General features: G+C 35.8%; 1 protein-coding gene across 11 annotated transcripts in view; it reads left to right on the forward strand.

The window, feature by feature from the left end:
- Window positions 1–16,690, forward strand: part of foxp1b (forkhead box P1b) — a 483,509-nt gene that overhangs the window by 339,095 nt on the left and 127,724 nt on the right. For all 11 annotated transcript variants that reach the window (XM_059649922.1, XM_048547287.2, XM_059649921.1 and 8 more), the window contains one exon: window positions 9,001–9,138. In XM_059649922.1, the coding sequence (XP_059505905.1) occupies window positions 9,001–9,138 (138 nt within the window). The remainder of the gene's footprint in view (window positions 1–9,000; window positions 9,139–16,690) is intronic.

Here is a 16,690-nt window from a genome sequence, read left to right on the forward strand (position 1 = left end):
AGCAAACTGTTATGCTAAAATTCTGATTGGAATGTCATAATTCTGATGCATGCATGAGTACATATCTGAGATTTGTAGCTTCTGACTGCATGTCTTGGCTGTCCTGTTTTGATTACCAGTCGTCTCGTACTTTCTGCTTTGAATACTGCTCCCAGAATATTCTCTAGCAGCCTTTCTATTAAAACCTAAAACAGTACATAATTATTTGCAGAAAACCTTTTGGTTTTTGTTGCACTTCTTCAAATTAAGATTGGCATCTTATCATAATAGACAGATGTATACCATTTCCTTTGCAATATAGTGCTGTACAGTGACTTTAAGCATAGAAATTTCCCTTGCAGTAGCAGTTAGAAATATGCATTTTATATGTTGCTGTAACCAATTAACTAAAAATTATAGCCCCTCATCTATGCTTCCAACCATTGATTTTGTCCCGTAACTTGTAAATCAATACTGTCGGAGTATTCTATTAATTACATCATTTACCTTGTCTTCAGAAATATACGTAATATATTTTCCTTATTATAATGGAGGCTATTTTCAATTAAATCTTCTGCAGGCATGTAGAGCAATGCAAGGCACATACATAGGCTACTGTGTACATGGCCCATTAACTGTTCTCCATTTAATGATGATTGAATGAAAATTAAAAATTTAAGAGACTGATTAAACAGCTGGGGTAAACTTTCCTTCATCAAGTAACAGTATACAGCTTTTACTGTTGTGATACTAAAATATTTCAGCAAGGTCTGAACTATGACTAGCAGAATAATAGAGTGAATATCCAGCATGAAAGGAGGTGTGGATGAACCAGATTTTCACGCTAGGCTGATGCTGTTTATATTGTTCTTACAATGACATCTAGGATATGTACCTTTTTTAAATATTTTGTGCGATATATTGGGATAAATTTAGCTTAGTTTTTTTTTACAGATTGCATTTGCTACAAATCTGCACTCCACATTTGCTTTTCATTGTTTCTTTTGATTGACTATTTGGCTTTTCCACTTTTTCAAATCCCTTTGGTATAATGTTTGTGCTGAAATGTAATTACTATTTAGTATTATAATTGAAGTCAGCATTACTGAATATATATACATATTGACAGACCATCGCTCTCTTGTGATATTTGCATTAGTTGCCAGCTGTGAGTGAAGCGCACTTGAGCCTATATGAAGAGATTACCTGGCTGTAAAGATCACCAGAAATCATTCTGATAGAAGGTCATTTTAGATGATCATTGTTGTAGATATAACATATTTAAGAGCAATTTAAACATATCTTCCCAGACACGATAAATTGGATCACCATATCCCAATTTCACAAATGCCTAAGAATCTACCATGATAGATTCTTGTGTGCGCACTCATTCTGTTCTAGAAGTTCTGTAACTGCCCTATTGGTTCGGACTGATCGGTAAGTGCTCAGGGACTCCTGCCTGAGAAAGGTTTTAGGTTCCCAGAATGCATATGCAATGGATACAATGTCTACTTCTGATCCCTTTGTAGAAAAGTTCTGCAACTAACCACAGTTTGCACAATATGCTTACTGTATTCAATTTTTACAGATGCAGCAAAGCCACACCATTGTCCTGAAAGGGAATTCTGAATATTTCCACCCATAACAAAAAAGTTATTTTACTGGTCCTTATTGTGGAGGCAAAGAAAGCAAGAGCTAAAGTATTTGCTTCGTATTTAAACAGTCATTCATCACTCACCCCCTGCTCCCCCCAACTTGAATGACCTGTGCCCTACCCAATCTCACTAGGGTGCTATAGCCACCATATGAACCGAATGAACTTTCTGGACTCCGTCACCAGCGAAATGTCTTTAAAGCTGTGACTGTAAGCTGCAGTTGGCCATTACTTCCTTAGTGAAGCTGTATGCCACTTTGCTGTGGCTGTACAACTGGACCCGTTAGAGGGATGTAACAGTATGCGGGCCCATGCCCCAGATTGGACACAGTCAGACATGTTTCTTTTAATGACAATGTTGGAATGGCAATTATAAGCTCAGCAACTTATGCTAAAATCTTGCTAAAAATCTGTAAACTGCCTCATGAATTGTTAAAGATTTCATGAACAATATAATATTTTAATTTAATTTGCTGAAAGATTTGAATGATGTTTTTCTCGTTACTTGAAAAAAGCTGCTGAAGGGGCACTTTCTGCTGCCGTAGTAAAATATTTGGCACACATTCACCTTCTTTTAATGGTGTCATTTTTTCAGAATCTATATTTTGTCTTTTATAGATGGCTACATTTCTGCAAAAATGTGGTTGATCAGCATGTTTACAGCTAATCTGCCTTGTAACAAAATACAGTATGATGGTATCAAGGTTTTTTTAGTGACACAGGTAAAACAAATATGCTTTGTGTAGTCAGAGAGATCTTCGATTTTTGATGACGTTCCTAGGTAATGAGTTTTGTATTTTCTCTTTAAAAACAAACCTGCAAGCTAAATATCATTAACTTCATTATACAGGATCTGTAAATGTCAAGAATGCACGTTGCATTTCCTTTTTTTTAATAATAAAGTCATTTCAATAAGGTCATTCTTAAAAGTTTACTGCCTTTGTAAATAATTTCTCTGTCTGACCTAGTGCAGATTATTTAAAGCAAAAGCCTGAAAAGTATGTCTTATTTATTAAATAGGTAATTATTGATTGCATAATAGTATTTCTTGGTTTCTAACCGTAATGGAATCTACTGTTTCTCTGATTGCCTTGAATGTTATTACGATTAGAAATTTACCTGACATAAAAACATCTTGTGCTTTATTTACGTTGGAACAACTTCGATTTTAGATAAGACCAGTTCTGTTGTTTTAGATAAGCTTGATTCGTGACAAAAAAACTTTAGTTTCATATTACGTAATTGCAGTGACATTGAAACCTCAGACTGACATAAATTGGAATGACCAAGTCATTGCTTGGATTATTGAAAAAGCAGATGCGAGCAACATTTTCTTCATTAAATCTATTCCAGTGCATACTTGCTTTAAAGTAAGCATTTAATGATGACATCTATGTGTTCATTAGTAATTTGTGAAAATGATTGTTGATGAATTTCTGTTGAATTTTAGAATACAGTCATTTGAAAGGCAGTGAAATCTCTAAATGAAATGGTGTTTATGCTTTTGATATGGTAGAGAAGATGATTTCAATATTGATTCACTTTTGAAATAAATCTCTTCACTTCTTGTGCTGGAGGTTTACGTTTATGAATGGAGGCAAGAATGATACCTTTGTGGAGGGCATGAATTTTGCTAAAAGAAAATCACACACTTTGGCACAGTTGTAGAAGAAGGCATAATAAGTGAAGCAGTTCTCCATAGGAAAGGAGGGAGGAAAAAGTGACCACATCACTCCAAGCCAATTTTTTGTACTCCTTGTCATGCAGATGATGAAGGATCATCTTTTGGTACAGGATTTGGAAAATCTAGTTATGTTCCTTTCCAACAGAAAAAGTAGTGAAGATATCACTTTAGATCAATGTATAGTTACTCCGATCTGTCTCAATTATATGGCCAACCCATATGATAAAAACAAAAGTGAGCTTTTACTTCCCCTTTTTTCCCTTGTATGTTATGAATTCCAATATACTATTCATTTTGTTGTCTTTCTCTTGCAGTTTCAATATATCAGAGCTGCAATAATATGCAAATAAAACATATTAAATTTTAGAAAAGATGTGTAATCCAGATGCAATGACAGCCAAATGTTACCAATCTAGTTGTATAGTTGTCATTCTTCCTTCATTTTTATCAGAGATTGATTGGGTGTAACTTTCTTGTGTTTTACTTGTTTTCATGAATCAGGTTTTAACTTTTAACTTCTGAAAGATTACGAAAAATGGAATTAGCACAGATACACATTTTTACAAAATAAGTCTGCAGCACCTCAGTCAAGTATTGATACTTTACCTGATTGAGTATTCACAGACTACATAATATATAACTAGAAATAAACTACTGCAATTCCTAATCCATTGTAAATTAGTCCAGCCACTTCAGATGCACTGGCATTTACACTTTTTGACTAAGGATGGCACTAAAACTATTAATTTATGTAGAGCAAGAGTCTTCTTTGTGCCCGATAGTATGAATAAAGAATGTAAAAAAAAGTTATTGCTTAAGATGAACACTACTCTAAAAGCTTTAATTGATTCTGTTTCTATTTTTGGAGAACTGAAGAAAATAAACTCGTGTTGAAGATTCAAAGAAAAACTATCAGAACTAATAGTGGTATAAGTGATTCCTTGATCTTATTATGAAAAGAGATATATGATTAAGAAATATTTGCAGACTTCACAATAAAGTGAAAGCTGTAGAAAATAATTTCTGCAGTATTCAAGAAACTAAATATGATGTCAGTGTTCTTAGTGAAGTCTCACAATCTGAAGATTTTGGCAGGGTTTCATGAATGTGATAAATGTCTCTTAATACCAGTTGTAGTTCTCTACTATTTTAAATTTTCATACATTTCTTTCAACATTACTAAATTAATTGGCCTATTAGCTTCCCATCAGTGATAGGAAGAAGTTATATCTTTTGTCTGGGGTTGTTTGTAATTCTCTTAGATTCACAGTAGAAATTTGGGAATTTACAAAATGGCACTGTCCTCTCCCCATTTATCATGCGCGTCTAGCAAAGACATTCTTTGTTACATTTTTACATATTGGCACTTTGCTTAAAAACTTCACGGAAAACTTGGTAAGCAACTTTATATCATTTAAAGCCTTTGGTTTCATTTTACATCATTTGAGTTATCATCACCCTCATCAAATAAGATACTTTTGGCTATTTCCTGTAACAATATTCACCTTACATATTAAAGATGCCTACCCTTTAATCCATTGATTTTAAAGTTTTTACTGTGCATTTTAGTCAATCTGATTTCGATTTTGACAAAGCTGCATGTGATCTTCACATATGCATTTGATGGCCCTGACCTGTCAAATTTCCAGCGCTGACACTTTCAGTTCTGAAGAAGTCATATCAGATTCAAAAGGTTAATTCTGATTCTGTCTCCACAGCTACTGCTAGACCTGCTGAGTTTTTCAGACACTTTCAATTTTTGTTTGTTTTATGATCTATCTCTATTTGGTGGGTTTTATTTCTGTGCATGTGCTCATTCTACATGTGGGGCTAAAATTTGGGGTCAAATTTAGAGTAAAAAGCAACTGGAAAATAGAATTTTTACTTTGTTAGGTAGCGAAATGAATCTGTGGTTAAGTTTTAAAAATAAAGTTGGCCATATCATGTCTTTTTCACACAGCCCAATTTGTAAATTTGTTCAAAAGTTGCATTCTCTGAATGGTGAACTGCAGTTTGTTAAAATTTAAAGGGTGAGCAGGAAATGTTTTAAACTTTAATGTATTAATTTATAAGTCAAGTAAAATATTTGAACCTTTACACAGTATCAGCTAAACTTCATTAGCACTTTCTTTAGCTGTGAGTCAGAAGATCTTGGGGTCAAGACCATATACCAGGTTGGCACGTCACAGAATTATTGATGGAGGTTGTTTTGTCAACAGTGTGGAACTAATTCAAGGTCTAATTCAAGTTACTTGTCACGTGTATGTAGCAGAACTCATTACAATATTTGAAGTTAAGCAGGGAGTTCTGGTACCCTATCTAGCTTTCTTCCTTCACCCTCTACACTCCATTAATTTATTGGTTATTTATCTGTTTGTAGTTTGTGGGATCTCGCTTTACAGATTCCCTGTTGAGATAGCCTGAAAAAAATGCTAATTATATCTCACAAGTATTTGGTTGGCTTTGAAGCACTTATCATGTTTTCAGGGGCTTAAAACTCTTTTTTTCTTTGGCTGTGGCTTTAAAGTTAAAATTTAAAATGATATTTATGCATCAAGGTATTTAGTTGTTCTTATTCCATGCACATATGGCTTTTAGCATGAGTGCAACCGTTCACTTGAGGCAGGTTATTATTTGTAGTTTCGGAAATCAGTTTTTTTTAATTGAAGGTATGAGTGTGGTTACAATCTTGTGTCACGCAGCACTTTTAATTTGGGAACATTTGTTTCCAAATTCCAATACACAATGCATGTATAAAGCATCTACAAATACAAGTTGTTCATTCTCATAAATGTGATAGTATTTATGAACTTTGTGATGAATTAAATATATGATTGATAGACAATAACTGCCTGGTGAATTGAGCAACTCATGCAATTAATGAAGTCATATCTGGGCTGGTTAACAATTGAGCAGACCTTTTTGGATTTAAGAACTTAGTTCTATCACATAACTTTCATTATCTTAAAAGCAAATTGATTTTTACATTTCTTAAGGAAGTAGAGGTATAAGTTTGCAAGACAGCAGATGAAAGATCTTTGTTTTTAATGGATATATGCCTTTGGATTCTGTTGCACCACTTACTGCATGATATAAATTACTCTTGAAAAACTCATAAGGTCACAAATAAAATTTCATACAGGAAAATACATCACTCTGTGGTTGTTCTTTTAACTTCAAATCATATTTTAACTCTCAAGTTAACTCGTTATTATCTGTCTCTGCTTTTTAAGCTGTTTTTATCAGAATTTGATCTCGCATATCTGATTATCACCAGGCATGAACTTAAGGTATGATGTATTTTAGCGTACAAAATTGAAGAATTTTATTTCACTTTGTGAAATGAAATGTCTTTTTTTCAAAATCAACAGCAAATCTTTGAAACAAATGTTAACGGTTTTTCAAAAATGTTCATTACTAAATTATGATGAAGTAAGTTTATTCAGTCATTTATTGCAATGCTTTTACACATTATTATGCATTTTATAAACATTATAGCATTAAATTTAAAATCTTGCAGAAGAAATGTTACATTGGTTAACTTTTTTTATTTAGAATTTATTTTGTTTAGTTTCATTTTGTAAGCTGGAAATCTTTTCAGAGTGTCTTGAGTGTAGGTTAATGTTGATGAATGGTTACTACTAGACTCATATTTTGATTTTCTTTTGTGTAAATGAACCTTCTGTTACAACTTCTCTACATTTGTTTATGATGTTCAAGGCTTGGGTTATTTGTTGCCTTGTTAAAGGATTCCCTTCAATGTGCCTTAAAGCAGTTTTCAGTCACTCAACAAGGGATTAAATGGCAGTAGTTGGAGTGATCAATAGGTTAAGAACAATACAATCACTCTTGCTGCTAATGACCTCTGTAGTAGTGTGTAATAATGTGTGTGCTATAATAGCCTACTGCCAATGCTGCATGCTCTTTGATTTCTGACATTAGTTATTGCTGAAAAGACAATAGGATAGCACTTGTACATTTACAGTGAGAACTTCCATTACCCCTCCACCCTGAAAATACTAGAAAGCTTGGTGAGTCCAGCTATTTAATAGAAATGAATTAGTACAATGGAGAAAGAAAGCTGTGTGGAGTTTAGAATGTGCCTTCGTCTGTCTGACCTTCATCAGTGCTTTAAACTTGTCGAGATTAGTGATGCTGAGAAATCAGGGCATCAGTGCATAATGACTGTGAAATTAGGAAAGTGAATGCGCTATGCAAATGGAAGAAGAAATCAGTGACAAAATAGAATAAGAGCTGTTAACTACAGAAATACTGAAATGTATCATCACAGCATCAAGATGCAGAACTTTGTTTGCTGGACCCTGTATTAGGGTTTGTTATTCAATACCTTTTTAAATCCTTTCACTGGCACTAGCCTATTTTTAGGGTTGAAGATACTCCCTCAGAATGATATAAATCAGGTTACACTTCCATATTCCAACTATTGTGTGATCAGTGGAAATTTTCATTTGTGTATGAAGTGCATTGAAACCAAATAGAATTTAGGTGTGCAAAAATTAAGCTGTATTTCTTTGAAATAATAGTGACACTTAAATTAATTATACAAGGAACCAAATGAATTTTAATCAGAAATGATATTAATACTTGCCATCTGATAAAACATTTTTAAAAATCTGTTCAGTTTTAGAAAAAACATTGAAAAAGCTTTGTATTTTGATGAGCTTGAAAGTTATATTCAATATCTCAACATTTCAACAAAACATAATGATTGATTTGAAAACTGAGTTTCATTCTACAAACGTGCAAAATTTATGATATTGTTATGAAATGTTAGCATGAAAATAACAATGCAACGTTGTTTGAGACAGACTGTCATTTTAATGTCGGCTTCATTATCAGAACAAGACATCATTTTTCATTCATAATATGCAAGTTACTCAGTTTCAGTTTAGAAGGAGGTCCATGCACTTGGACAAGTTAATAGTTGCAAATGTGAAATGCTATCAGGTTTATCACTGTAACTGTTTGTCACTGAAATGTCAGTGAGAAAAGTTGCTTTGGGTATGTCAGCAATATGAAATATCTGGTACTATAAACAGCTATATAGTTTAAATCAGTATATGAACAATTGAGATCACATTGGAGACTTCTTCTAAGAAATAGCAATGTTCGTGTGCAGAACCAGCCTAATACAATTTCTATTAGTGATAGATTGATATTAGTCATAGAAATATCACCACTGTTTTTATCATTTATACTTTATATGGTAAATCTGCACATTTCATAGTATTTTTCGAAAGCTAGAGTACTCCATACAGGATTTCATATTTTTGAATACTGTAGTTATTGAAACATGCTAATTGCTAAAACTCTGTTTCAATCATGGGGCTTGGAAAGATTTTTTTAATATGTCACATGTTTAAGAGCCACCAGCATCTGTCCTTTGGCCCAATTCCTGTCAAGCACTGGCACAGAAAGTAAGGTCAGTGCCTTTAAAAAAAACATAACTTAAGGGGTTAACCTTTGTTAAGATAAAGAGAAAGACGTTAACATACTGCATTCCATTGCAGTTTTTGATTGAATCATGTTGGGATACAGCTTGAAACTGATTTGACAATCTCAGCACTTCACTAAGCAAATTTCTGTTCGATGATAATTGTTATCGGTCCTTGTACAGCTTTAGAAATATTTTGTCCCTTATCTTCATGTGTTATGTCTTTAGGTTCCAGTATCAGTGGCTATGATGACACCTCAAGTGATAACTCCCCAGCAAATGCAACAGATTTTACAGCAACAAGTATTGACTCCTCAGCAACTTCAAGCTTTGCTTCAGCAACAACAGGCTATCATGCTACAGCAGGTAACTTCACTATCAATTATTAACTCAAATTTACAGTCACATTACCTGAACCAGTTCAGTTCTTTTTCAGTCAAAACGGGATAGCATTATTTATATAACTCTTCTCACGTTGTTTAAAATCAGGCAGGCAAGCAATTTTTCTAATGTAAATAGTGAGTAACATTGTGTAACTGTCTACTTCCACCTCTATAACATTGCCTGTCTCCATACCTGCTTTAGCCCAACTGTTGCAGAAATTCTCTTCTGTGCCTTTGTCACCTCCGCTTTCAACTGTTCCATTCCTTTCCTGGCTAACCTCCATAACCTTCAGCTCAACAAAATGCTACGATCCATATCCTATCTGGAGCAAATCCTACTCATTCACCTGCTGTTTATTTACTGACTTATACTGGCTCCTAGCCACCAACACCTTTTGACTTCTAATTCTCATCGTTATGTTTATTCATAACTATGGCCTTTTTCTCGAGCTTCAGTCCTGACAGCTACTCTTATTCCGAAAGAATCCTGTATTTTTATGACTTTAACTCCATTTGCATCCATTTTATGGACTGAAATATCTGTATTTTCTGTACTGTAGATTCACTTCCAAATCTCTCCTGTTTCACATTTCTATTTCCTCCTTTAAGACCGCACTTAATGCTCACTTTTTTTTACTATCTATTGTCTAATTTGTTTGGCTTGGTGTCCATTTTTGTCTGATTACACTATTGTGAAATGCCTTTGATTGTTTTCCTGTCTTGAAGGCACAATTTATTTGCAAGTTGCCATTGAGAAAACCAAAACATTGGCCTAATTTTCTGATAGAGCGGAACGTCTCTGGCAAGGTGGAACTTCTACCCAGTACAGAGCTACCTCGCTGAGTCCAGTTTCAAGGTCATTGGCACATCAGGGGCGGGTCTCCTTGAGTCTAATGTGGTGTCATACCAAACAGCCAAAACAGAAGGCCAGTAATGCCATGAGGCAGAGTCATCGATCAACTGCCTAACAGATTGGACTCCTTTAAAATAACATCGGCTGTAGCTCTTCGGAATTGTATATTGTATAATTATAAGACTAATACCACAAGTTCCAATATCAAAAACAACCTAACATCTCCTCTATAATAAAATTTGGGGCTGGATGAACACAGCAGGTCAAGCAGCATCTCAGGAGCACAAAAGCTGACGTTTCGGGCCTAGACCCTTCTAGGCCCGAAACGTCAGCTTTTGTGCTCCTGAGATGCTGCTTGGCCTGCTGTGTTCATCCAGCCCCACATTTTATTATCTTGGAATTCTCCAGCATCTGCAGTTCCCATTATCTCTAACATCTCCTCTATTTAGGTTTAAATGTTTGGCACTAGGACCTGACAAACACTTACACAGTTCTGTGATCAACATTATAAAGCTGTATTGACCATTTTAAAATTTGGTTTACATTTCACTGCTGTCTACAAATCTGGCAAAAAAAACACTTGGTTGAGAGGGTGTGGAATATCTAAACCGTTATCTTCCATCCAGGATGAAAAATCTTTTGTTAAAAAAAGATAAACCATGTCAGGGTGTTACTTATGCACACAACTTTGGTTGATGATACTATCCAATTCATCCTGCATCAACATACAACTCAACTGTTTTCTTTTAATGATTCAAGTGCTTTGCTGAACTGAAGAGCTTTTACAGCTGTTTTGCATGAATATCTTGCAAGGTATTATGGCTGCTTTATCATATGCTATGCAACTATTCATCTGGAAGAAAGGTTTTAGACTCTTATGACATTCTGCATAATAGTACTTTCTTTTACCTTTGCTTGGCTCAATTCCTACATTGCTTTAATCACTTGTACTCCAGAAATAACCAGCAAATTCTACTTATAAATGTACATGATACATCATGATCTTTAACAGAATACATTTTAAATAACTCCTTTATTAATAAAATAACAGGTAAAATACCAATGGTCACATTTTGTCCATAGAATAACTGATGGCTGCTTTTGGCAAAAATGTTATATTGCAGTATGCATTTAGCAAAAGGTTGGTCATAACTCTACATGTAGCAATAGAGGGAGAAAGTATTCACTATAGTTGTACTTTTCTGTCCTTTTCAAGACACATTGTGATCTTGTCCAAACACTGTCTGGCAATAAGCTCACCAAAAATTATACTCCACAGGTTGTTATCCACTGTACATACTGTAGGATTCTCCTTCAACCCATTATCAGGTTTTCCCGTTAGTACCCTGTTGTAAACATTTGGTATCACTGATATACCTTAGATAATTCACTAATGTAGATTTGGCACAGGTCGGATTACTCGGAATTTCATTGTATTCTTGGCAGAAGGTAGTAAGTTTAAAAGGCTGTTGATGTCCTACTCCTCTTTGCCCACAAGCACTAATGCCTAACTAATTACATTCTTGTGTCACATACTGATTTCCATATGATTAGCCATGTTGTCTGAATCCTGGTTGTTTTAAACTTCCTTTTTGTGTTTTTGCTTTATAATTTTTTTAGGTAATTCCTCAGACATTTCCAGGCTTGGGGCAGCACTATCACATAACATAGAAGGCTGTGTGGTCTGCCAATCAAAAATTCATGATGCCACAATAACGTGGCTGCAAAATTCAGCTCCATCACCTTGGTAGCATTGGCATCTTGGTGACAGCATTGGTGTGAGCATTAATGTGCATGCAGTAACAGTATGCAGAGTTGGCTTATCATGACATCAGCCAGCCGGTCATACTAATTTGATATTAGACTGGTAATTTTGGACCTCTCAAATCTACTTAACAACCAGTCCTAAACATGCATTCCTGAAGATGTGTTCCTCAGCTTGCCAAATCCACAACTTGCACAATTTAACAGGATTATTTGCTGATTTCTTTCTGCTGGCACTGTTTGAGTTGGTGTAAGTACTAAGCATTTGGAGAGTTGGACAGTACTTGAAGGAGTATGCAGAGAGTGGTGCAGCATGTGAGGAAGACATTACTTGTGACTGCAGGGGCACTGAGTGCACTATCTGCTCTCAATCATAGGATCTGTAGTAGCATCATGAGAGTCAGATGGTGCAGAGCCATGGACTAAGAAAACCAGCTGCTCTTAGAGGCAAGAGGATGGGAGAAGCACTCTTAACAGGAACTCTTACCTACCTATGTCTTATAAGACAGTTTCTATTCCCTAGCTCATGTGTTTGTGATTCATCAAGGAGATGGTTAAGAAGTACTCTGCAATTTCTTGGAACCAGACCTGCAGCCTCAGAACAGGCAAGGATGGTACTACCGTTGACTGTGAAGGGGTCTGCAGCCTTCAGTTTTTTTTGTAACTGGTTACTTTAAGACTGTAACAGGAAATATGACTGTCATCTCTCAGTTTATTTGTTGTTCCCACTTCAGCAGAATGACAAGAACTTCTTTCAGGAGAAGAAATTTTATTGTTTTCTCTAAGCGGAGAGGATGGAGAAGACTGCACATACCCCATGGTGTCACATGCTGTTGAATAGACCCTTCCAGCTTTATGGACACTTCATCTCAATGATCAAATGCATAAAAATAGTAATGGGATGAATGCTCATTGAATGTGTTGTTGGTGACTGTGTTTGGCACATCATGCTGGTCATACATTTCATGCTACTCCAGACCATTTCAGTCTTTCAACAGGTCAAAGCAATGTGGACTGGCTTTAAGTATTTCTAGCTTTGCGTAAACTTGTGTGTCACACTGAGGCATACTTGGTCACATGCTGCAGCCATTATAATGAACAGACAGCATAAAGTTTTCAATTGTTTGGGCTATTGAATGTAGACCATCTTTAAACATTACACACACCCCCAACCCCACTGCCCATTTGCTTCCTCCACACCTCCCTGGCTATCTGCCTGTTGCCTACCAGGATATAACAATGTATGATTGGGAACACATTGCTAGGGGATTTGCGAACCTTAACCCCTGCACTCCTGTTTTTGTAGCATAGTACTTTAATTTACCAAAAAGCCAAGTCACAAAGCAATTCAAATAACACATTTATGTACATACATTCATGACAAGCAAAATTAAGAAGGTTTATTACAGTAATTAGACAAACATTCTAAATCAGCTAATAATTTGAATACTACCCTGGAGACTTGTGTTAGGCCCAATTAGTAGCACAATGTATTCTGAATTAGTAATCACTTGCATGAAACTGTACAAAATAAATAATACAAATTACCTTTGAGTTTTTTTAAACATTAAAACACAGTCACGGGTTTAACACCCGCTATTCTGCTTCAGTACGTTGCTGATACTCAGTAAAAGTGATTTTTATCATGCAAGTTCAAGAATTGGCACCTTTTCTTAATGTGCTGTGAGTATCTTGTCCAAAATGATATTCGCACAACCTGAGCACACTGTTGGTGAATGATGCCAGGTGCTTTTATGCTTTAGTAAATATCAACCAAAGGAAACAAAATAGCCAGACCATGATGTCAATCACTGATGCAATTAGCAATTCAGTGCACCAGTTGGTGCTCGCCCTTAACTTCACACAGTTGAACACACTTATTAGTGCTATTTAAAGGGATCAGCTTCTGACTGGTTAGTTCCTGATTGAGTTTTTCAATTTCTATAATTTTGTAAGTATTTAGTGCTTTCTGTAGTTGTTGCAAGTTACAAAAGCAGTCTGGTAGAGGACTTCTTGTGGACTTTTGCGGATTCCTCACAAGCCACTTTGAGTGGAGTAGTAGCTATTCACCTTGAAACATAGTGTCACTTGCTGAATGAAATGGAGGCCATGCACAGCAGCAGGACAAACTGTTGGAGGATGAGAGAGTGGTGGTGGGGAAAGAGCTCTGTGCAGATTGACGTATTTAGCAAAGCGTTCGGTGACCAGTTCTCCTACCTGATCATCAGCAAGGAGCAAAGTGAAGATGTCTGCACTTCACTGAAACCTGACATTTTCTGCACTTGCAGATGCAACCTCAGACCAGGGTGAGGACCTCATTACTATTGAGTTATTATTGTAACAGTGGTGATGCACTTTTATGTGCATGGCTCCTGCAAGCACCGAAGCTGAAGTTATTTGACACAGTTGCAGTTTTCTGTGCAATGTGGAATAAAGGAGGTCATGAAAGTTCACTATGTAAAGACAGCTACCTATTTCATTCCTTTTTGTCAGATATTGTTAGACAGTGCAAGATTACAATGTTGCTGAGATTGCAAACATCTTTATGTTGTCAAATGCTATTTGACTACACGCTCATCACTTTGCAGATGATACATGTACTGAAATTGAAGGGGTTCCACCCCTTTAACACCTAGCCAGTTCATGATGATAGGCATAGAATCATCCAGACCAATGCCTTGTACCTAGTTTCATGCTAGTAGTCATGATACCTACATTCTGCAACAGCCCACAATGCTGGTTACATTAGAACCACCACGGCAAACCAAAAGTTACATCCTAGGCATCAACATTATCTATTGAGAGACTGAATGATTAAAAAGAGACTGCCTAGAAGTGGGCTGTCTAGCCTATTATATCCATGCAGCTGTGAAAGAGCTATCCAGACTACTCTTACTTTCTGACTCTGTCTGTAAACCTACAGTGTATGCTGTATCAGATGTTAACCAGAGTGTTTTACTGTCTGATGAGGGTTTTGACTCTACAATCCCTTCAAACAATAAGTTCCAGGTTTTCACCACCTTCTGGATGAAAAACATTATTTCTCAACTTGTCTCTAGTCATTCAACCGATTATTTTTGAATGCATACCATCTGATTATTGACCTCATTGCTCATGGAAATTGGTCCTCCTATCCACTCTATCTATGTCCTTTTGCAATTTTATACACCACAATTAAATCTCCCCTTAGACTCCTCTGTTCCAAAGAACACATCCTTAGCCTAATCATGCTTGCTGCATCATTCAACTTCCATTCTTGGCATCCTTCATTGTGATCTTCTAAAGTGATCACATACTTCATTACTACAGTAACCAGCACACTATGTAGCGTGATAATTATAGTCTAACTACCATTCCCTACAGTTCTAGGATGACCTATTATACTCTAGCAAAAAAGGAAAAGAATCCCGCATGCTTCCTTGACCACATTATATGTCTGCCCTGCTATCTTGAAGGCTGTGTAGATGTGCAGTCCAAAGTCTTCCAGCTCCTCTGGAGTTCTTGGAATTCTATCTTTTTTGTGTTTTAATGGCATTTGACCATCCCACATTACTCACCTCCAATTTCTCCAGTTTGAATTCTTTTTTGCACTTTACTGCCTATCTGGCCTGTCAATGTCCGGCTTTCATACTCACCAAGTTCCTTATTACCTGCAAACTTCTAAATCGTGCTGCCTGTGATTAAGGCTAAATTATTAATTTATATTCAGGGGACCCTATACTGTGCCCTGTGAAGCCCTCACGGAAACAACTTTCCAATCATAAAAATACATAACCACAACTCTTTGCTTTATGCTACTCAACCTGTTCTGCTTTTGCTTTGAATCCCTAAGATTTTTAATTTTCTAATCAGTCTGCCATATAAGATCTTATCAAAAGCCATGCTCAACTCCATGAAAGATGCTACCTTTTCCATCTTCCTCATTAACTTGTCTCAAAATTCAATCAAGTTAGTCAGACATAAGATTCCCCTCGTAAATCTAAGTGCTTGATTAATTTGAGGCATCCTAAATGACCATTTCTATCATCACTGTTTTTCCCTTATAATTAGCCTTTTAGACCTGTAATCGTTCAGTATGATCCTTTCTTCCATTTATTACAATGCTAGCAGTCCTCTAGCGTTCAAGTACTGTAGACACATAAGATTGGAGACTGATAGTCAGAGCTTCCACTAGTTCTGCTTGACTTCCTTGCCACACATTGATGCAGTTCATCTGAACTTGATAATCCAAACACTTTCAAGAATGCTGAAACTTTTACTATTTCCCTTCTCGTATGTTTAGCCCATCAGACCTTTCACATTCCTCCTCCGTAACTTTATCCTGCCTCTCATACAGTTGCAGAATATTATTTGAGAATCATGTCCATGTTCTGCAATTCTACACACAAGTTATCTTCATGGTCTTTTAATGACCCTGTTCTGTCTTTACTTATTCCATTGCTCTGTATCTATTTATAAAACGCCTTTGGACTTCCCTTGATTTTATTATTATTATTTATTGTTATTATTTTTTCAGACTTTCTCTCTGCTTTGATAGTTTCATTTTTTATCTTTATCCCTGAATTTTCATTACTTCTCTGTTTCCTGTTGTATTAAACTTTTAAGACCAAACACAAACTTTCTTTTTATGCCTAACCCTACCTGTTGTATGCTTTTCAAAATCCAGTGTGGTGATCTAGATTTGTGAAATCCATTCTTTTGATTTACGGGAATTTATTTGTTCTGAATCTTGATTCTTCCCACTGGTATGACATTAATTACCCTTCAATTGCTTACAATCTGCTTTTGCTAAATCACACCACAACTTAGTAAAATATTCTGTCCCTCATTTAAGACTTTTATCCTTGGTTTGTATTTCTTCTTTCCCGTTATTTACTCTTAGTACGGTAAATGTTACTTCTGGTAAATGTAACTAAAT

Source organism: Stegostoma tigrinum, chromosome 11, assembly GCF_030684315.1.
Source record: "Stegostoma tigrinum isolate sSteTig4 chromosome 11, sSteTig4.hap1, whole genome shotgun sequence".
NCBI lineage: Eukaryota > Metazoa > Chordata > Chondrichthyes > Orectolobiformes > Stegostomatidae > Stegostoma > Stegostoma tigrinum.